This window comes from Onychostruthus taczanowskii, unplaced genomic scaffold (genome assembly GCF_017590055.1).
Source record: "Onychostruthus taczanowskii isolate IOZ18803 unplaced genomic scaffold, ASM1759005v1 scaffold37, whole genome shotgun sequence".
In the NCBI taxonomy this organism is placed as follows: Eukaryota; Metazoa; Chordata; class Aves; order Passeriformes; family Passeridae; genus Onychostruthus; species Onychostruthus taczanowskii.
The window spans coordinates 6,335,437-6,358,676 of record NW_024501126.1 but is presented as its reverse complement, the minus strand read 5'-3'; the positions used below and the strand labels follow the sequence as shown (position 1 = coordinate 6,358,676).

General features: G+C 39.2%; 2 protein-coding genes across 4 annotated transcripts in view; both read right to left on the bottom strand.

Annotated features, from left to right (window-relative positions):
* Window positions 1-1,009: 1,009 nt before the first annotated feature.
* ROPN1L (rhophilin associated tail protein 1 like) lies at window positions 1,010-7,988 on the bottom strand. 2 transcript variants are annotated; one of them, XM_041411804.1, is made up of 6 exons: window positions 7,960-7,988; window positions 6,890-7,039; window positions 5,179-5,302; window positions 4,846-5,007; window positions 2,221-2,396; window positions 1,010-1,257 (listed from the first exon to the last, which is right to left on the bottom strand). In XM_041411804.1, exons 2-6 carry the CDS (start codon window positions 7,018-7,020, stop codon window positions 1,194-1,196), a joined length of 657 nt encoding a protein of 218 aa, XP_041267738.1. In that variant the 5' UTR covers window positions 7,021-7,039; window positions 7,960-7,988; the 3' UTR covers window positions 1,010-1,193. The 2 variants fall into 2 exon arrangements, with proteins under 2 accessions (XP_041267738.1, XP_041267737.1); XM_041411803.1 differs by lacking the exon at window positions 7,960-7,988 and having other exon boundaries at window positions 6,890-7,272.
* A 5,056-nt stretch (window positions 7,989-13,044) lies between these two features.
* MARCHF6 (membrane associated ring-CH-type finger 6) overlaps window positions 13,045-23,240 on the bottom strand; it is a 45,352-nt gene continuing 35,156 nt past the window's right edge. For both annotated transcript variants that reach the window (XM_041411685.1, XM_041411686.1), the window contains 5 exons: window positions 22,119-22,253; window positions 19,996-20,085; window positions 18,451-18,583; window positions 17,165-17,300; window positions 13,045-16,098 (listed from right to left, as the gene is read on the bottom strand). In XM_041411685.1, the coding sequence (XP_041267619.1) occupies window positions 16,008-16,098; window positions 17,165-17,300; window positions 18,451-18,583; window positions 19,996-20,085; window positions 22,119-22,253 (585 nt within the window). In that variant the 3' untranslated portion in view covers window positions 13,045-16,007. The remainder of the gene's footprint in view (window positions 16,099-17,164; window positions 17,301-18,450; window positions 18,584-19,995; window positions 20,086-22,118; window positions 22,254-23,240) is intronic.

The window sequence follows — 23,240 nt, the reverse complement described above, 5'->3', positions numbered from 1 at the left end:
GGAATATTGCTGAGTACCATATTCAAACAGCAGGTGATTTTCCTTCCAGCAATAACCAGGAAGGCTTCCCATCCTGTGGACTAACATACAAATGTTTGTGATAGAGGTTGATAAAACAGACTTAAAACATGCAGATAGATATTAAGGATGTACAGTTTGTTAATTCCTCACACAATCTACTTCAGCAAGGTCAGTCATCATCAGCCAAGCTTCTTGATTCAACAAAGTAAACAATTATAAAAGAATCCATCTTTCCTAAAATACTTCTGTTTGTTCAGTGTGCCAAGAGAGGGCATTTTGTGTTGCTCCTGGTTGTGGCCTTCTCAGTCAAAGGGAATCTTTCCAGTTTTACTGTAGCCTCTAGTACCCTTTCATACCTCAGTTGTTTCTGTAATTAAGTGTGATTATCTGTCACTAAATATTTGGTCTAGTTTTCATGGATTTAGGCTTCTATACCTGCTACAGCAGTCTAACCAAGCAACTCTGTGTCAGGTATTCCTCACCTATGTGACAAATGCAGTAGCTTTACCTGTCAGAAAACAAGATATATTTTAAAACATCTTTATTTAGACAAGTTTATCCAAAAATGAAAAAAGGTATTTAAGTTCTGAAAGGGTTCTAATTAGAGGGAAAACAATATGGAACCGCTGCAGTCCTTGCATTGGTTTTGTCTCCCAGCTCAGCCACAGGGTTCTCATTAAGTTCTTTCAGTAGGGCCTGGTACAACAGTTCAAACAGTGCATGTCCAGGCAGACAAGGTACTCCAAGGATCAGCTGTATTTGTGCCAGAGTCAAAACGAATTCAGAGCTACCAGAAGCATAATGAGAAATGCTCCAGTTACAGCTGCTCTGGCTTAACTCAGTCCCATGTTTTACTTAATCAGTTATCAAATGTAGTTAGGAAGCTCAGTAACAAAACAACTTTTGCTCAATTCAATATAAGCAGATGAGTGAAGGGGTCTTCCCTAGGGGTGTCTGAGAGGCTGGAGAACAATAAAACCATGTATTATTCAATGAATAATCCCCTGAAGGACCATCTCAAGAGCAGGACAAAGAAAAGGAAATGCCAGCGAAGAGGCTCATGTTGTTCTGAAATGTGCAAATTATGGTACTTTGAACACAAATTATTTTCTTGAACTTATTTATTCCTTCTTTTATTTTTCCTCTCACCTCATGCTGAAGAGTAGGACTGATCAATAAAATATGAAGGAGTATGGCAGGAAGTGTCTGATCAGCACCATGCCAGAGTGTTTGTCCCTGGAAAGGAATAAACCAAATTTTTGAAATGTCACTTTCACAACATAGTGTGTTGGAAAAGATACAGTTTAGGGCTATATGAAATGCAAGAAAAAGAGGCAATGATTAAAAAGTGGTTCTTACTAAAAACTGTCAATCTTATAACTAATGATGAAAAAGTTCATTTCTATACTCTTGTTTTGGAGCTCCCATGAACTTGGAGCTGGTGGCAATCTAAGGCAGTGTATGGAGTTTGCATGGCAATGTTTTTTGGGGGGCAGGTGGGGGTCACAGTGGTGCCCTCTGTGAACTTCTGAGAGAAGCTTCCCCCATGTTCTAGAGAGCCAGTGCCAGACAGCTCCAGGACAGACGCGCCGCTGGCCAGGGCTGAGCCCAGCAGCGATGATGGTAGTGCCTCTGAGGCTGTGTCAGCCACCAGGCACAGAAAGAACAGTTCCAGAGAGATGGTGGGAACAGTTAAGTGTCTGTATGCAAACATGCTACACAGGCAACACGTGGAGGACAAGCCTGTTACAGATATTTTTTATTTGGTGTAGTGCATTTTGTGTGACCTATGTGTGACTATGGATACAATTGAGAGAGCTCCCAGTCTCTCTCTCTGATTTATGATCTATGTTCAATCAAAGAAACAGCCCAGAAGACGCTGCTGGTTCCAGAAGCAGAAATATGCAGATGTTACAAGCCTGTATATAATAGCTTCCTACACAGAAAATTATACCACCCTACAGAGACTTCAGTATTTCAGAGAAAGATGGATAAATAACAATTTGTCTTTTAATACTGCAAACGCTCAAGTTGACAAAAAATAACTCTGCATATTTTTGATACAATCTTAGTCAATCCTTACTCCTGCCATCATGGCTATGCCCAAAAGAAAATGGACTATTCACCTGAAATTAAAGGTTTATGGAGAACCCAGAGGCAATTGATACGTTAAAATTCCTTGCACAGATTTTTACTTACGCTTGTTCTTTAATTCCATCGAGGAATGCATTAGTTTCCATCTCTGATATCTCTCCATCAATACTGGCCAAATACGAATAAAGGAATGAGAATGTTTCAAAGGGAATTCGAGCTGCACCGCCTTCTGGGTCTCTTGTTAAGATCTCACAGGCCTGTTTCATTGAACTCAGTAAGGACTGCAGGGGGTTCCAGCAAGAAATGAAAGGAAAAGTGTCAGAGCCATGAACATCCTTGCATATCATGGCAAAATCCACACTGTGAGCCATTAAAAAGGAGGGTAAATGAGATGAAGGTGTTAATCATCATTGCCTAGCTTTAAACCCCAAATTTACTCTCTAATGCAAGCCCAAGGATGAAAACAATAATGTAGTTCTAGTAGAAACAGGAGTAAAAAACTACCAGAATCTTGTGATGGTTAACGATTGCACAGGGTAATCTGAGCTCTCTCTCCATTAGGGCCAAATTGCTCTGTTCTGCTACTGTAAAAGCTGCAACATCACTGTATCTAGTAACAGATCTTTTTGTGTGTGTATATTACCTCAATGGTTCTAAATGAATTCTCAGCAGCAGTTAAGACACATAAGTCTACAACGCCCAGCAAATAAATAGAGATTTGGTGATTTTATTATGCTATTCTATTATATAATTTTTGGATTATAGTTTGGCTGATATTTACTGTTTCCGCTATCTCTATGCAAGTTCCATTTTAACAGACAGCAGAAAAAGCACTGAGGCAAAAAGCATGTAAAGAATATTTCAGTTGAGTCAAAGGCCAATAACATCCGAGTTGCCTTTAAAACACATGCCGCAAATTATTAGTTCCAAATATACTTTGAAAAAATCCTTCCTTTAATATGGTATTGACAATCCAGTGCCCTATGCATTCTGAGCTATACCAGGTAAAGTGTGGAAAAATTCAGCATAAAGTTTCATTCAGTTAAAGAATGAATTGGATGCCATTAAAGAAACAAACAAATAAAACCACACGCACCATATATATCCAAAATATAAAAGCACAAAACCAAACCCACACAGGCTTTCTTTAACCTAAGCCTTAATATTTTTCACTGCAACTTTTTCAAAATTTACTCTTACATTTTCATTAACAAGAAAGCAATGTCTGTGTAAAAAGACAGTATTTGATAACAGTAGAATAGCAATACTTAAATAAATTATCTGTTTAAGATCTAGAACACAGGCCAGAGAAGTGTCATCTTATAATCCTTTAACTGTTTTACTTAATGTATCTCCTCCCCTGGAAGGCTTCTCAGGGAAAAGAGAGGCAGCTGACTCTATGTTGGCCAACTCTACATTTTGCATTTGGCTGCCCCTCTACTGCCTTTTCTGGTCCTGCCACCCCAAACTGCCACGGTCTCTCTCTCTCACAACACAGCAAAGTTATTCATATCCATTTTGCCAGCTGTGACAGACAATTTAGCAGGCTGCCTGTGTGGTCATTTCTCCTTTTGTAAAGGCTTTTGTAAAAATGCATTGATGCTTTACAAGAAAGATACTTCAGACTGGTGCTCTTAGTTCGTATTTGTCTACTCTTATATCTCAACCATGACCCTACTTGACTGTGAACACAATTTACAGCTGCAGGAAATGAATGTAAATTTCTCATGTCTGTCTTTCTCTCTGGTTTAGGAAACTGAGATCTAGGTTTCATTATATAGGACTGAAATCAAATAATTCACTTAATATCCAAAAGGAAGGTGAGATGGTGAAATTTAATCTGTCTAGCTCCATCAGAATGATGTTCCTGTGACCCTGATTTTGGTTTTGGTTTATTTGGGGTTTTTTTGCAGGACAGAGGGGTTGTTGTTTTTTAGATAAGTAATGTTGCTGTTACTATTTTCAAATTAAGAAAAGAGCCCAAATGACAAGATCATTTTGGGAGGAAAACTCGAATCAAGAAATATGAATTTGAAATAAAGACATAAAGACAGACAGATGGACAGACAGATGGACAGACAGATGGATAGACAGACAGACAGTTGCACAATTGCATCACCAGGCCACGTTAACATTCAGGACTTCCAGATACTGCAACATTCACAAAATATTATTTCACATATATTTTCTTTTTAGTACCTCTTCTTCCCTACTGTAGAAATCATTAGAAGTATTATACTTTATAAGAACATCAGCTTAATGCATTTTATAATCTTTCATTCTGTTAAAATGCTCTGCTGAGATTTTATTACTGACATTAAAAAAATTAAGTGCAGCTGTAGTAACATTAAGTGCTGCTGAGAAAATTTAATTGGCTACACAATCAATTAAAAATTGGTTCTTTAATTTCTCCCTTCAGTTCTCCTCCATGGACATTTACACTGATGCCATCAGATTCATTCCTCCATCACCCTCTCTCACACAGTACAAGCTCCCTGCAGACACACTTCTCTTCTACCGAGGACTTAGCCATCCTTCTGGTTAAGCTCCCCAGACCAAAATCTGATGGACAACTGAAGTAAACACACATGCCACTTTACCAGCTGCTGCAAAAGCAATCACTATTCCCCAAATCCATCTGCATTAATTGTTCTATGGTCTGTCTTGGATATATACAGATCCTAAGCAACCACTTGTGTTTGGATATGAGGGCTCCTGCTGTGAACGTACCCCACCAAGCATGCTGCACCCAAGTGCCAGAAACTTCATCCATTCCACCTGCTTGCCAAAACTGTCCAATTGCAGGATAGCTTCCAGCTGCTCCTCTGGCAAGCCCAAATGCTTCCATTTTTCCCTCAGTTCTGCAATGGTCACCGTGCCTTTGGAAGAAAGCTTTGAACAAAATCATGGTACCACAATAAGAATTCCAAAAACCAGAACAAATTTAAGAACACAGTGTCTCCCCAAAATACTTCAAATACTTGACAGTCTCTCTCCCCAGCCATTCCCAACACATCAGCATTCCTCAATAGCATTGTGCATTTGATAAAGAACAGCTTGTACCTGTTTGTGCAAGACCTTAAGGAGTCCTGGGGTCAAACCAGCATCTTTTTTCCCTGTTGTTAATGGCACTTCAAGCCTTTCCTTCACAGGAAGGGGTTCACCTTTAGATAAGGCTGAAAAATACCTAAGTGAATGGGAAGAGCAACACACCTCAATGCCCATGGCCATTACAAACTGCTCAGAAGTAAATGCTCTTACAGTTCAGTGTAAGAATCTGCAGGCTCCCCCACAGGAGCAGCTGGTAAGCTGCCTACAGTGCACAACTCCCATATTCCTGAGCCCAAATCCCACAGTCTTTAGACTTCACTTGCTCCTTTTCATTACACTCTAATAATTCCTAAGGCATTTAACTTATTTTGTGCATGATATATTCAGCTCTTTTGATTGATGAACATGAGGACTTACCTGTTTAACACTCCCCTCGTGCACTACCCAAAATGTACATCTGCCTATTCACACTGCAACTCTCTCCTCAGCATTTCTGCTATTTCTGCCCACTCAAAATAAAATTTAAGAGCAGAGCATAAAGGGCATTGGATGCACATCCTTTTAATTATAAGGCTGCCTTAAGAGCTGCCTCTGCCTTAACTGGCCAGCAATTGAATTGTGCAAGAAAAACTCAGTTTTTATTCAGGTGCATCTAATTTACAAGTTTTTCCACTTGTCCTGCCTCATCTGCCCTGGTCATCCCTGTCCATGTCCAGGCTATCCCATGCTGTGCAAATACTTGCTAAAATACACAGCAGGCAGCACTCCAGAACTCAATTAGTGTGACTATAAAAACAGATGCACAGTATGCATGTACAGATAACACCAGGGCTATTTTTCAGCCAGATCCAGTTCCTCATCTGATTATTCACAGGCACAAACACTACAACACTGACAGAATGTGTGAAGCTGGCTTTCTCCAACACTGCAGTGGCAACAATTCAGCCTCAGATTATTTTCTTTTTAATAGACAAGCCGGACTCTAGCCTGGCTTGTGTTAACAGCCTCCCCTCCCTCACACAGTACAGACGTTTTCCAGTCCCACCAGCTGAGAACAACTCACAGATACCTTTCAAGAGCTTGCCCACACAAATCATAGGGCAGGAAAAAATTATAGTCAGCAGCTGAGGTAAAAGAAAAAAAATGTTAAAGGCGAAACACTTAAACATCTAAATCAACTTTATGGCAAGAGATTTATTATGCTGATTATCACTTCAAAGGTGCAATTTTTCAGGCACTTTTCCCAGAAAGAAAGAAGAGAAACCTAACCAGGCTTAAGAATTAGAAAGCTGATGTCTATTTTTTCCTTTAAATTCCAAGAACTGAATCTCAGATGAGAGAAGAAAAAGAGGCAATGATTAAAAAGTGGTTCTTACTAAAAACTGTCAATCTTATAACTAATGAAAACCAAACCAAACCAAAAGGAAAAAGAGCTGGTCTTTCAGACAGAAAAACTAATAACAAAATCAAATTAAGATGCATTTTTCTGTATGGAAATCCAGCTATTTCAGAAGTAAGCCAGCCTTAAACCTCAAGTAAACAGAAAATAAATAAAATACCATACTATTTTTAAAAGGCTTACATGCTGCATTAGTATACAAAAGTGTATATGCAATGTATATGCTGATGCAATATTCAAAGCTATGTCCAGTATACAATAGAGAGTGAGGTTTTGAGGGTCCCTATACACAGCTCTCTGTTGTTAGGTGAACATCATACTTACGCAGCTGCCCACTGCAAAACATCAAAAGGCTGAGTCCTAATAGCAGCTTTAGTAAATTGCTTCAAAATATCAGGAAGCTCTGGAGGTATTTTGATCTGCTGAGCACAGAACATGGTTTCTGGAAGAGGCATGGTGTCCAGTCACAAGGACCTGAAAGAAATAAACCAGCAATTCACAGAAGCAGAATGAGAATGAAAAACTGTGTGTGCACATGGGAGTGAACAGTGCCTGTCCCCAGATTCCCTCCTGTCCTACTCAATAGCTGAGGCTGCTGGAGACCTGACAGACTTGGAAGGGTAAACAGACAAGCCCTGCATGGCTCTAAAAAACTTCGTGGCTACACCAAGTAAAACACATCAGCTTGGGCACCGATACCAGCTGGGTAAGAGCTACTACTTTAATGGGTGACTTCAGCTAGTTTTAAACTGATTTTTCTCCTCAAACCTACCACAACAAAAATTTGTAAAATGGGCAGTCCTGACAAGTCACATCACACGTGCCAACACGAAAGGTATCTACATTGACAACTCACTACTGCACACCAAGGAAAATCTTGGCATTTTTGTACAGATGCCAGAGTATGCAGATGACCAAGCTTCTACTGTGTTTATGTATTGAAAAATGCTGTAGCAAAAAGTTACTAATTTGTCCTCATGACAGACTTTACATCAAACAATTACAGTGACAAACAAAACATTCATGTGTGCTGCAAGCACATATTGCACTTTGCTCATACAGCTGTGTATGCAGCAGCTACAGGTGTGTCTGTCTCAGTCAGGATGTAACTCATCTGTTACAAGGAATCCTGTTCCCCAGGATCCAAAATAAGGGACAGAGATAGGCTATTGTATGGTTCTTCTCCCATAGTGATGGAGCGCATTCGGTGGGAAACTCTTCTTATCATTTCCAGGACAAACTATTGCATGCTTAAGTTGATTTAGCAACAAGAACCTAAAATGGTTAGTTATTTGCAGAAAGGAGGAGCAGTAAAAGCAACAGCATTAAGAAAGTAATCAGGAATCATGTAGCAGAATCCTTGATCACTTTAGATTTTTTAAAGTTAAGAGTACCTGGTGGTGGCTTTCTCACATGAATTTTCCTGTAGTGGAAAAGAAAAAAATTAAAAGTCAGCAATAGAGCAATGGAACTGCTGTGACTCAAGGCTCCTTTGAGGATCAAACCATATTTAGAACTTTATTTATGGAGAAATGCAGACAGGGCAGAGCATCTTCATCACTCCAATGCAGCCAATTTGCATCAGGAACAGACTTCAAGGTGCACATTTAATTACCAGATTGGTCACGAGCTTTCAGTAATGATTCAAAAACATAGCTCTAGCCAAGGAATAAAGCTGAAGGCGAAAAAGCTGAGGATTTCAGGACAACAGAAAAACTCTGAGGAAGGAATACAGCTGTGTGTGCATGTACTCTTGGGAAGTACTCAAATAAAAGAATAAAAATAAAATCGGGAAAAAAGTGCAGTGCAAGACCTGCTTTTCCACAGTAAGCCATTAATCACAGAGTCTCACAGAAGTACAGAGGTGGCCAGAGACTTCTTGGAGGTCAGCTGGTCTGACCCCCGGCACTGCCTGTGAGCAGGGTGCCAAAAATCCATGTCCAAGTGTGTTCAAAGAATCTCCAAGAATGGAGACTCCACACCCTGCTGGGCAACCTGTGCCACTGCTTGGTCACCCTCACAGGGAAAAAAAGTTTCATGATGTTCAGAGGGAACCTTCTCTACATACATACACACACACCTAATGGTCAAAGAAAAGCACAGCTAGGTCAGGCAGCCTCTGCACCCCTTCACCATCGTCACTTTCTCATGGTTTACTCTCGCTAGAGACAAATATCAGCTCATCAATTTCACTTCCTCTAGTTAGTTCTAATGTTCTATTCTTTTCCTTCCACGCACCCCAAGCCAGCCCCAGGTGTTCGGGAAACAAGGCCAAGGCGTGTCCGCACACAGACGGGACTGGCCGAGCCCCGGGCGCCCGCGGCCCACCCGCCCCGAGCTGCGGGCAGGCAGAGCCGGCAGGCAGAGCCGGCGGGCAGCGGCCCCGGCGCGGCCCCTCGTAGGCCGGAGGGAGCCCCAGGGCCGCCCACGGCCCCGGCCACCCCCACGGCGGCCGCCCCGGGGCTCGGGGAAGCCCGGACACCGCCCCCCTCACCTGCCCCGCTCCGCGGCTCCGCTGCCACGGCAACGCGCAGGGACGGGCCGGGGCGGGCGCTGGGCGGGGGAAAACTTAATGGCGGCGAGGTTTAAAGGGCAAGAGCAGCGCCTGCTTTGTACAAACTTCCGAAAAGGCCCAAACCACGGATGAGGGGATCGAGTCTACCATTCGTAAATTCACAGACGCAGCCTGCAAGGTGGGTCGGAGTAGGCTGGAGGGTACAGCGGCTGGACACGAGCCAGCAGTGGGCCCAGGTGGCATCCTGGCCTGGAAGAGCAGGAGCATGGGGAGCAGGATGAGGGAAGTGATTCTGCCCCTGTACGCGGCCCAGGTGAGGCTCCACCTCGAATCCTGTGTCCTCTCAATTCAGGGAGGAACTGGAGGGCGACAAAGCTGGACAAGGGCCTGGAGCACAAGAGCTATGAGGAACAGCTGGGGAAGGGAGGGGTGTTTAGCCTGGAGGAGTCTCAGGGGTAACCTTATTGCTCTCTTCAGCTGCCTGAAAGGAGGCTGTGGGCAGGTGAGAGTTGGCATCTTCTCCCAGACAACCAGTGGCAGAGTAAGGGAGCATAGCCTTAAGCTGTGGCAGGGGACATTAAGACGTTTTGCTTGGATATTAAGAAGAATTTCTTCACAGAAGGGGCAATTAGACAGTGGAAGGGTTGATCCAGGGAGGTGGTAGAATTACTGTCCCTGGTGGTGTTCAAGGAAAGGCTACATGTGGCACTTCGCACCATGGTCTAGTTGCTAGGCTGGTCTTGATCTCAGACATCTTTTCCAACTTGATTAATTCTGTGAACATCTTGGCACCATGTAAGTGCCAAGTGGCAGAGCCCATGGCGGGGAGGCTGGTTCCTGCAGGTGCCTGGGTTCCCTGTAGCCTGCTGGTCCCTGCATGGCCACAAGGATGCTCTAGTGGGTTAGCAGTGTTAGGGTGGCATGTCCATCTTGCCTCTGGCATTCTTGCACCTCTTTTCCTGGCTTGGATGAAATAAGAAGAAATGCTGAGTGAGCTGAAAATGAGATGGGGCAATGTATCCCCAAAAATTCCCTTTACTCACAACAGCTCTTGCTTCCAAGGACAGTTCAGCCACAAGCAACCTCTGGTTGACCAGTACTGTTGGTCAGGCTCCACAGTCCTGGACAATCAGGACAGCAGCACCACTGAGAGTCTGTCACCACCAAGAGCAGCACAGCCAGTGCCCGCTGCTTCTCAGCAGTTGCTGGTCCAAACTGACATCATGAGGAAGTGTGGGCACTCCCACTGCTCCAGAATGTGAGGAACCAAAGTGCCCTCTCTGCCACAAAGTCTTCTTTCCACTGCAGATAAAGACAGCACCAGAGGTAACCTGACCGGCATCAGGTAAAGACACCAGGACATCTCTTGGTTACAAAGCAATACCCCTCCTGTACCTTCTAACATGGACTGTACACAGCCTGAGCACTCAAATCAACTTGGTAATAGGATTATTCACTTCAGAAAGCCTTCACAAGCCGTTGCTCCAAAGAAACTTGGGTGCTGCATGCTCCAAACAGGCCAAGTAGTTACTGCAGAAGCACACAACCTTATTTGAAGCCAGGCCTTTTTAATCCACATTATGTCCCTGCTGATGAACATGCAAGGCCATGCAGGACAAAGATAAAATGGTGTGCTCTGGAAAGCAATAAGCACACATTTTAACAACTGTTTAATCTTTCATAAAACAGGAATACTTAGCATTAACTACAGGCTAATTATTTGGCCTCAAAATACTTTGCAGATTCCTCTAACTAATGAAAACAGCAAACTTCTGACATACAATGACATTCATTTCTATCCTTTAGTTGTTTTAAAGCATCTACTCACTTAAGAATACTACAGCAAGAAAAACATGAAGAAAACATTATCCTGCAGGAGTTTACAGAATGTAATTCAATTAAACTGACTTCACAGTGCAGTTTTTCAAAGTGATAGTGATAACAGATAAACAGCAAGATGCATATTATCTCTCATCTGTGGTCATTGCACACACTCAAAACTATCCCTAAAACGCTCCAAAAGTAGATGCCATACTCTTAATTCTTCCAGCAATTTGGTCCAGTGCAGTGAACTCATGCATAAAGCTGCCACACTGTATTATGGGAAACAGCAGCATGTAGGTAGAAAATTTTTTTCTGTATTAAATGAAATATATTTTCATAGAATCACAGACTGGGCTGGGTTGGACCTTAGAGATCACCTAGTTCCAACCCTCCTGCCACAGGCACCAGCACTTTCACTAGACCAGGTTACCCAGAGCTCCATCCAACCTAGCCTTGAACATTTCCAGTGATGGGACATCCACATCTTTTCAGGGTAACATCACCCTGTCTGACAGCATTCCAGTGTCTCATCACCCTCACAGTAAGGAATGTCTTCCTAACATCTAATTAAACCTACTCTCTTTCAGTTTGAAGTCACTCCCCCCTTGTCCTGTCACTACATGCTCTTGTAAATACTCTCTTTATATGAATCTATGCTGCTTCCTAGAAGTATTTCCTCCCACTGCATAATACCGAGTCTTGTATATAAAGAACATTTAAAAGCATATCCATGGATGCAATTGTTGCTTTACAGCAGCACTGCCAGAAATGCTGCTATAAAGCAGCATACCTTAGAATTTCTGCTGCTTCCTACTTCCATGACTCCTACTAACAGCTAGTCAAAATATCCCATGGACTCTCCATTCTAATCCAGCAGTATTTTTTAGATCCATCACCATTCCTTACCTAACCCTAGCAAGCCACTTAGGCAATTTGTATCTGCTGAACAGGCACACCAGTGCAGCTCTGCACTATTGAGGTTCTAATACAGAAACTCTAGCCAATATAAATAAAAGAGCTTTGCAGTATTCTCTGGCTTGGTAAGCAACAAGGAATTCTAAGTAAAACTAGTGTCCTTTTCCAGGAATACAAACAGCTCTTGAAAGGCAAGTAATGTTAAATACCATCCCCTCTTCCCACACCTGATGTAGACATCTCCAGATGTTTGACTTCACCTTATATAGGGGAAAATGCCTCTGCAGCTTTGATGTTGGCCAGTACTCAACAGGTAAGAGATAATAGCAGGTAAGCAGATAAGCAGAAAAACTGATATGCAGGGCTGTGAAATAATTTTGCCATTGCTCCATCTCTTGGTATTATACTGAACTCAAAACATTCAGTTTATTTTGAAATTGTATTTGACCTCTAGAAATACAATCTTTAAAAATTTTCCATTATTGAGTAACTTTGATTTCTGCATATAATTTCTCAATTTATGGTTACTTCTTAATGAAGAAATTAAAACCAGATGCACAGTTTAAAAAAATTGCTGTTAACTATGCAATTCTTTAGTTCCAGCTACTAATTACGAGAGCTCTAACTTACCATTATGCTTTGTAAAAGCTGTTTCCTCATCTGTTTCAGAAAACAGCTTCTTTTATTTTGCACCCTGAACTTCATTACACTACCAAGATTCAATTCCTTGTTTAATGTTTTTATTATTTGTATCATCATTTCTGCCAAGAACCTCACTCATTGCCCAGGCTGTACAGTGGCCATTATTCCCAAGGCAAGCAGAACAAGAACACTGATCCTACCACAAAACCTTTCCAATCTGGATGTAAAAACATGGACAGTGACGTCCAAGGAAACAAAATGATGCTGATCAGCATGCCAGGCAATCAAACCCGAGTCATTTGTGCTTTGTGAGGTACAGGCCTTTGTGAAGCTTTTAGAGTTCTGAAGAACACTGTGGCTGCTGTGAAGATTTTTATGAAAACCTTTACACAAGCATAGGGGAGGGCAAGGAAAGAATTAATGCACTCAGCAGAAAAGTGATGTGAGCGCTGTAATAGGTTGGAGTTGGCATCTTACTGAGGAAGTCACTGACACAAAGCAGTACAGGTACTGAAGGGCCCTCAGAAACAAACTCAAGTAACTTTGGCTTCACTCAATAGAGAAGGGGCAGACAGAAAAGATGCAGAGTTTTAACTATTTTTAATCAATATAAAATAACCTGTGTAAAAACAGTCAAAGCTATGCTGCAATTAACTTTTTTCCATATGCACAAGGTAGCTACAGAGCCATCTGACAGTTCTTGGATGAAGGCCTGTGGAACTAACAGTATCAATTCTCAACATACAAAGGGGATACAATTGAGCCAGTACACACCTCCAAGCCCTCCAGTCAAGACCAGGGTCAACACAAATTGTGGTGGAAGAGTGCACACACACACACACACTTTCCCACTTGAAAAGTAACAGGAGCACACAGCACTCTGCATCACTCCAGCACAGATGGAAGCCACTGGGACAGTGCTCATCAGCTGTGTCAGAATCAGCCACTTAACTTACAAGCTTACTTAACAAGTTCTATGCCAGGGGAGTACACAGCACACAATAAGGCAAACCAGTGAAATTTAAAACAATTTGTAAAGTACTGTTATTTAATTCCTGTTCTCTACAACCTCCATATTCTTTTGAAAAATAAAATGAAGAGATGAGATTTCTGAGAAGTTCACAATGGACAGTTCTGGAAACAAACTTCACCTGGGATCTGTAAAGCAGTGCAAATGCCAGCACAACAGTTGGATTCGAAACCAGTTTTCCATTAAAAAAAAAAAAAAAAAAAGAGGAAATACAGATACTGTAAGCTACATCAAAATAGCTGCAGTTCACATTGCATGACTGGCCTGATTTGCTATTTTCTTTCATGACTTGTAAAATACCAGTAGTAAGAAACAGCACAAAGGCTTTTTCTTAATAAATTTTAATATTAAGACCAGTTTGTCTGGATAAAAACACAGTTACAAGTACCATACTACTGCAAATTCTGTGTGATGCATAGTAGTGCTTGCAACATTTGAGTGGCAAGACCATTTTGCAACTGTTTGTGAAAGGTATGTCAAAAACAGAATCTTGGCGTAAGTAAGAATGTATGTTACCAGTCAATTTATTATTGTGAAAATATATCTGTCCCACAATGTACACCACTGTAAATAATCAAATGCAATATTTATGCACATCAAAAATATATGGGGCGAATATATACTCAGTTCCGCATTAAATCAGCAACAATAAATGAAAAAAAATATTTTGGCTATTTTTCTATGATTTCATTTCACTGGAAATTTTCTAATAAATCACTCCAAAGGGTAATATTTGTGGTTCAAAACCATCAGGACAACAGTAATTCTGAAAAATAGTACAGATCTGAGAGTGACAGCCCAATCCTCCTGCCACTAGATTCAGATGCATTTGGCTTGTGCTCGCTGCCTTAGAACATGAGTCCAGACACCAAGAGAACGAACTACCCCCATCACAGCCTGGACCGCACTAGCTCATACCACGTCAGATCAGAGATGCAACATCAATAAAAGGAGATGACACTTTAAAAGCACCTGCCAGATTCTCAAGTATTCATTATATACACACATGGTAAAGTACAGAATACTGAAGGAGAGTGAACTGAATAGCAAGTTAAATGTTCCATCCATTTTCTCATTACTGCAATGGATATTCACATTTACCACATTGGTCCAGGAAAGATACTGCAATCTAAGCATGTGATTTGATGCTACTTAAAGCTTTGAGATACTGTTACGTGTTTTCTTTATCTACATAACCCCCACCCCCAAATATTACTGCAAAAGAACTCTATCTACATATAGAAATAACACAGACTTGGTTTGGTGGCTCTTGTTTGACTGTGTTCTTGCAAAGAAATCTGCTAACTTTTCCTTGCCTGTTTAATAGCATATGTATTTCCCTGCCCCTCAGGCCATAAATGGTACATGATAAATCACTTCTTCAGTATTATTCCTGTAAAAATTCACAGTGACCAATTCTGAGAGAATTTTTTTTGGTTGGGTTTTGTTTTTTTTTTAAAAGTAATTGTGCAATATAAAATTCATACTACAATTTTCAACTTTGGTAACTTGCAGAAAAAAAGATTTCACACTGTTTAACTAAGGATCAGGTCAGGACGTTGCTTACACTACACTCTTTGTGCTGTGCAAGCACATCAGTTAAGGTTAATCCCTTTTCTTGAGATCCTGAAAAATTCTAATATTGATAAGAAACTGGCTACAGTTTAAGCTGTGAACCTATTTAATTTTTCTTGGTACCTTTAAATACTTCCATCACCTAGCCTTAGTAAATTTTTCCTTACTGTTTCAATTAATGGAATCCTGATCCCAAAGCAAACACCCACCTAACCCCTTCAACCAAACAGAAAAATCCAGCTGAGCCTCAACAAGTACATCTGAATTCTCAGAAGAGGAAATATTTTCTTGATTTAACATCAACTGTACAATATTACAAACTCTGACACATGAAAAACAATCAGGCAATAGAAAAATGTACAACAGCTTTGGTGTTATACAAAATAATAAAAAAGACTGGACAGCAAGATACATAGTTCATTATGTTCTCAACATAGCAACTTCATTGCTGACTGTAAGACAGTTATTTACTTTTGATATTCTCTACGTGGCCTTTCCACTCATGAAAAATCATACTGTATTACTACAATAAGAACTGTTATGAACACCATAAAGTAAGCTCCAAATTTTATAAAAACATCTTGCCTCTTTGCACTATTGCTTTGTGGCACATTGTCGACAGAACAGCAGTCCAAAATAAAGTGACAACTAGATTTAATAAATTAATATACTTTTTAAAGATGTACAATGCACATTCTTTTTAATCCAAGGTTTTAGGGTGTCAGGACACTTCTATATACACATATACAGACCTCAGACAGCATTTACAACATCAGAAAATGCAGATAAGAAACAGAGCCTTAACTGCTATCTGGATGCTACCAATAGAAGCCAAAACACTGCTGAGAGTATTATTGGGAGAGATATCCAAAGACGAGAAGAGTCTATGAAAAAAGGACATGTAAAGGCAAAGGGAAGGTCAAGATGTTTAATATGACCATCTATTCTTGTGAAGACTGAGGTGGAGTTGTTGATGTGCCTGGTTTACCAGACTTCCGTTCGTAATTCACAAGTCGCTGTCCAACAAGGTACCTGGGATCGCAGTAAAAACAGAAATGAACATAAGGTAATGCTATTTGGTAACACAAATCCGCTCTATCTCCTTTGCTGCTGAAGTAATTGTTTCATTTAAATAGAAAGTTATTCTATAAATTGTAAAGGAACAACTTTAGCTAGTCCTTAAGCTTTCTTGAAGGGAAAGAAAGTACCCTGATGCTACTCCATGGAAAGCTTAAGGGCTGCAAGATTCCTTTAGTGTGATATTGAAACAAAGTTAACTATCTCAGCAGCTTAACTTTTCATACCTTTCACATTATTCCTTTCTTCCTCTAGATCATTGTTCCACACTTTTTGCCACCTAAATTCCTTTTCATGCTTCCTATTTGCATGCTAGTTCTGCGTGTAGAAGAGCTCTACACCATGAATTAGCTGCTAAGATTAGTTGCTGATCTTCTTAATAACCCATAAAAAAGGTAATTAGGGTAACACCACAAATAATGTAATAATGCAAAAAAAAAAAAAGGTTCAACTAAGCAAGATAACCAGAAAACAATAGGAAAATAATTATTGTTATCAGGCATGTGAGTAATACAGAGTAATAATAACTGAAAACATCAGAAAACCACACAAAATTTGCTAAGGACAAACTATCAAAACAACTGAACATTCTTTAACAGGTTAGCTGGACTAATAAGTAGAAAGAGTAAGAAAAACAGTTATGCAGAAAAAGTAAAAGAAATGGTTTTATAAGCAGCAGCTTGAGACATGATTTTAACTTCCAGGTATGTTGTAATTCATCACATGCATTTGTCATTCAAGACTACAGAAGTCATGTTAGATTCAAGACTTAGATTCATGTTAGACATAGGCGTGTGTCTTCCCTTTATAAAGACCGTCTATTCCTGTGTTTGTCTACCTGAACCACAGATTAAACATCTGCCAAGAACAGTCTGTCTGTCTTAAAGAGTCATCTGTCTAGAAAACTTCTTAAAAACCCTTGTCCTAAGTATCTACAACACCTGAATTCCACCTGAAGTACTCACATATATAGATATATATATAAAGGGAAAAAATTTAAAAAACCCCACTATATACTCACTTGTCATTTTTAATATGTTCATAAAGGCGCTTGAACTGGCGGACTTGGAAGGACAGAATTCCCATCAAAACCACCACCATAAGCAAAAAAGGATAAATACGTCGCTGAACAAGATTCTGCATTTCAGCAGTAACTCCTACAAAACAAGACACAATCCTTAGACATTGTAATATTGCTGAACTAACTCACATATTTCTGCTTCTCTACTTGCTTCCATACTTTTTGTTATACTGTAACTTCAGTAGAAGGGCTGTGAAATAAATGACACATCCATTTACTTCAAAGATTCAATGTGACAGCTGCTGTTCTTTTTAATCTGAAGCACGATGAGTGGAAAGTTTTCCATTAACAGAGTGAAAATCCACAGTAGAAAAATAAAAGAGCTTATCAGTTCTTTTTGCCTATTAGCTTCTGTTTATCTGCTCACTGACTTCTCCTTATGTCAGAAAAGTCAACACAATAAAAGTCGGCATTCAAGTGAGACTGAAGAATAAAATGGGATTTCTTGAACATGTTACATCAAAACTAACTAGTACAAGACAATTTTGATGAAAAAACTTATCTACCCTGGTTCTAATCAAATTATTCACCTCAATTTATGTGGAGATAGGAAATCTGAAAAAACCCCATGTATTTAAAATTTACATTTTAACACTATTAAAACCTTAAAACAAACCCAGGATTTTCACCTGTTCTAAGCTTCATTTACAATCTGACAAGTCAGAAAAAGATGGCCTCAGCTCAGTATACCTCCTAGAGGAACTAAAATCAAAGGCTGATTGTACAAAGAAGAAATTAATTAATCATTCATTTCCCAAACTAGCGAGATACCTAAAATGCACAGAGAAGAAATCAGTGTCTGCCCCTCCTCTTGAGTAAGAGGAGGGGCAGACACTCATTTCTTCGTTGTGGTGACCAGTGACAGGATCCAAGGACCAGCCTGAAGTTGTGTTAGGGAAGGGGTTGGGTATTAGAAAAAGGTTCTTCGTCTAGAGAGTGGCTGGGCACTGGCACAGGCTTCTCAGGGAAGAGGTCACAGCACCAAACTTGAAAGAGTTCAAGAAGCATTTGGACAATATTCCTGGAACATGGTGTGATTCTTGGAAGTCCTTAAACATTTACATTTGTCAGCAGAAAAGGAGTTTTTTGTTTGGGTTTTGTGGTGTGGGGTTTTTTTATTTATTTATTTTTTTAAAAATAAACTAAAGCTTGAAGTTTTATTTCCACAAACATATTTACACTGCTGTAAACCACGAGATGACAAATAGTCCTGAATGCATACATACCTAGTAAAGGTACAACACCAGAAGCTATGATGTACGGCACACACAGGGAAAGTAAGAGGACAGAGATTACGGGTGCTGCCAGTTTACGGATGATGAAGTGCAAGTCAATGTTACGAATCCCATTTGCATATACCTAAAATTGAACAAGTTTAGAAGTAGAACAGATCAATTAAGAAAGCCTTGCTTTGCACTTACAGTAATAATTAGAAGGTTTTACACAATTCTTCTTATGAAAGGAAATGGGTGTTCCCATGGCCACAGATGAAGAAAAAACCCTACCAATTTACATCATGAAGGTTCCAGGAAATAATTTAAATAATGTCCAAGAGACCAACTTAATCTGGAACAGAGTCGTGATTCAGTTGCAGGAATACAAGAGACCATCTGAAAGATCATTTAATAGAGCTGTGGACAATGGTTCTGTGGGTGACCTGGGATCACTTTGTGCTGTTAACTTACTAGAAGAGGATCCTGGATATGCTAATAGAATAAATGATTGAATTTTGTAATGGGCAGAAAATAGCATCCTATTTTGTACTTGGTGGGGCAGACCAGAGCCTCTGTACATAAGAGTCTGTGCCTGAAAAAAAGGCCTCCACAATTCTTAAGCTTCTGCAGTTACTACCAGAAGCTAAGGTCAAAGTGTAACCAGATTAAGCATGGGAAAAAACCAGTTTTGAATTGCTACCAGCTACAGCTAAACAATGGCCTTCGTCCCACAGCCTGGAAAGCTCAGGAGAGTGTGTAAACTTCCCATGGAGAGTGTTCAGAAAGGAAGAGGGAGCTGTGGTATGCCATCAAAACATACTCCCAGACTATATATTTCTGCAGCGTGACAGCTGAAGTGATTTAATAATGGACTATGTGCTAGACTTACTCATGAGAGGCACCTTGAGTACAGAGGTAGGGACATGCACCACAGGCATCACATACAGTGCAGGGCTGAAAAATTACCTTCTGACAAACAACTGAGATACTTCATCGAATGACATCTATGGAATTTTAACAGTTATAACCAAGAAAAGAATACTTCTAACAAAACAAGAAGCCATGTAACTCTGAACTGCTCAGAGATACTGTTCTGTGTTGCTTAATAATCAAAAGGGAACAGAAATTGTGTCTTTCATGTCTACTGATCTATGAGTGGGGTAATCCCTACAGCTGCAGAGAAAGCAAACTTCTGTGTTCTTGTAATGTAGATGTAAATACTGTCCAATATTTGGACAAGTATTTGGACACACAGACTTCATCTGAAGAAATACTCACATTTCTTTGTCACTTAATTACAAACCTGAGAAAAACGCATACATGTATACAAAGCATTTTCTTGATTTTGGATTTCTGATATTTTGTTACTGTTTTATTTTTTGTACTGTTAAGTGTACCTTAATGGATTAGGCTATACAATTTAAAAGGTTTTCACTCGACTAGTTGAATTCTACTCAATTACTCCATTACTGCAAGAGCAACACTGTTTTCTGACACACAATGAGAAACACAAAAAATATATTATACAGATAATTCACATGAACAATTTTTCCCTACCTGTTCAATAACAGTTTTCAGCCACCACTGGGGACCCATCAGTGTTATGGCAGCTATTATTTTGGCATGCAGTACTCCAAGAGCCCAGTCCTAATTTTGTAAAAATGTATAGTGTTAGCATTAACATATCTTTAAAAAGTCTGACAACCAAAACTTTAAGAGCAATGTGTTAATATTACTTATAAGTGAAAATATAATTACTTTTCCATTTACATGGGACATTGATCCAAAGAGATGACATCATCTACAAATTCCTATGAAAAAGAGGATGGTCTCAAGATTAACTGACATCTGTAAATTTAGCTCCCTGGGACCAGGAATATCACTATTTCTATATCCCTGGGACCAGGAATATCACTATTTCTAAACCAAAGGCAAATAAAAAATAAAAGCATTAGACTTAAAGCAATTGACTAATATTCTGCTTAAAAACTAATTTACATAAAAGGAAATTAATTTCCTTTCTATACAGAAGAACAGAAAAAAAGATACAAAGATGTTCACATGCATCAGGAAACAAGTTCTTTTGAAGTTTAATTATTCCCAAAACCCTACCGAATGTAAGAAAGCTTAAAGCAAGACAATGCTCTTAACAAAAGAAGTCATACTCTTTGGTGGAAAATTTATGTTTTAACATAAACTGAAATTATTATGGCATGGAATTAGGACACTGTAACTACTGGCTTCTAGTAAACACTTCACATCATAAGTTGATACTTTCTGGATTACAGATATTTGTAAGAGATTTTCAATAAAACCCGCTGAAAATAGAATGCAAAACATAGGCTGATAAAGTAGAATAAACAGCTAAGAACTGGTCAGACTTGGGACATCATAGACTAAATTAACTTTCTTAGCATGCTGAGGAAATACATTTTATTTAACTGATTATTTAAAAAGACTACTTTTGTTAATGTCAATTCTAAAGGACTTTAAAAAATTGTTACAAAAAAGCACCAGTGTTAAAGTTGATTCATGTTTATTTAAGGATATAACCTCAGCATAACTCTTTTGGGAAAAATGGAAATGAGTCTCAATTTAGATAGCTCCTTGTTGATTTAGAACAAGTCTCAAATCCCACTTATCCTGTATTTTGAAGTTCTGCTACATGAAAATAAAGCTTTTCAGTATACTGCTTTTAAAACTTTTAAAGAACGAATATGCAAGAGTAAAGAATTTTTATAATCTCTAGCATTACAAATTCTTTCCAAAATTGTTTGGAAACCATGATCATCTACCACTGTAATTATATGATGCCCTGATTTTCTGGTCATCCTCTCAGCTCAAAAACATACTTGGATTTAAAAAAAATGGCCTAATTAAATTAGTACTCGAATTCTTATTTGTATTACAGCTTTCAGACATTTGGATATTGAAAGTAAGTGAAAGCTTAGGCCAGCTTAGAAAGTCACTGTCCCTGAACACGTTCTTGTTATTTAGTAATGGCATTCTAGATGCTCTGAGTTACGGTCCCCTCAGTTGGGTTTCTTTGAGTTATGACTTCTTTCATAATTCAGCCTAGGTGATGGTAGGATTTGTCATTCAATCCATTGTATCTTCATTTTGTCTCCCAACTTGCAGGACAGAAATTTGCATTTAGCCTGTGAGACTTCACTGAAGAGCAGTAAACCATAACTACCTCAAAATTTTGTATTAATGATTTGACAACTCAGGCCAAAATCAGCATGACCCTAAATAATTTAAAAATTACATTGATAACGTGCCTCATCACTGAATTAAAATCTTACAATGAAAAAAAAAATTACCAGAACCTCTTGCTGCATAACTGTATGCAGAAAGCTTTCCAGAAGGATTAGAGTATGTACATCTGTGCATATATACATATTGACACACTAACTTCTTACATAACTTTACAATTATGCTACTGGAAAAAGAGCTGATCACTGAAATGCAACCTTTGATGTCATCTCACAACAGTTCATCTTTTCATAGTTTAAATTCCTCAGCATATCCTTTTGGTTCAAATAATTCTCATGTCCAGACTGGCTGCCTTTTCTCTGCCACATACAAACATACTTGTGGAAAATGCTCTGAAGCACCGAATCCACTGACACAAGGCAGCCCATACTCCTTACAACAGCAAAAGAATGGGAGCAACTGACCTGCCAAGGATAGAAGAGAGGTGTTTGATCCAAAGGAACTCTCAAAGGTGCGACGATGACCAGTTCAAACAAAAGACCAAGCAAAAGTGGAACCACACCAGCGAGCAGTATAGCCACTATCAGTGTCTTCATTATCTAAAAAACCCAAGGCATTTAATTAACATGCTTACCAAAGGATTCTTTGTTTAAACTCAAAAATGTCACTTGAACTACATAAACACAATCCTGGTAAAAAAACCCCCAAAGCTACATAGTCCTGTATTTCCCACATATACATCCCCTAGAAACAATTTTTATGACATGAACAGTTTTGCAATGCAAGTTTTCAAGATTGGGTCCTATTCCATAGGAATAGGAATTCCAGAAAAAAACATGACTGTGCCTACTAGTATTCATATAGTTCTAAGCCATAAAATCACATTGACTGTTATCAACATGGAATACTATCCAATGGCACTTCAATACATTGCATATGCTCATATATTGGGAAATTGAAAAATTTTCCCAAAACTGCTAATTTTTCTCTGGAGCAAAATAAACCTTAAAAATTCAGTCATTATGGAATATTTACTTAAAACGGAGAACTCAAAACACTGTGCTTGAATCTTTATTTAATATAAAATTCTCTTAATTTAACTGCATCACACAAAACTAGCCTGACAATTAACATGATAAGGAGAAGGAGCAAAGAACAAGTAGAAATGATGCTTTAGCTCTGAATTTTCTTGAAGAAGCTAAAATCAAAATGATGGATGACGTATTTGGGAAACATGGTAGTACCTGAAGAACACATACAGTGTAGAAGTTCAGTAAGCACATTAAAATGTTTGTAACAAGATACCATTTATGCTGTCAATGTTTAAAGGAGCTAGCTAGAAATCTGCTACAGAAATCCTCAATATCAAAACCAAAATAAAAAGGTGGGGCAAATATATTTATTTGCTTTCATAATGAGAATCTCAACTCCTCATAATTAATATTTTTTGGGAAAATATATTTTATTTGAAAAACAAGTTCAACAGCTGGTAAAGATCTTTCTGAAAATATGCATCAAGCTACTTTGTAGAGACATGGTCATCATCATCTATCAGCTTTATTAGGTTTTTCCATTTGAGAATTTCA

Excerpts from the sequence above, each read along its gene's own strand:
- ROPN1L (XM_041411804.1), bottom strand. The coding sequence starts at position 7,020 with ATGCCTCTTCCAGAAACCATGTTCTGTGCTCAGCAGATCAAAATACCT. Across the intron at positions 5,303-6,889 it reads GTTTTGCAGTGGGCAGCTGC|GTATTTTTCAGCCTTATCTA; the intron begins GTAAGTATGATG and ends CCATTCACTTAG. Across the intron at positions 2,397-4,845 it reads GGTGCAGCATGCTTGGTGGG|TCCTTACTGAGTTCAATGAA; the intron begins GTACGTTCACAG and ends AACCCCCTGCAG.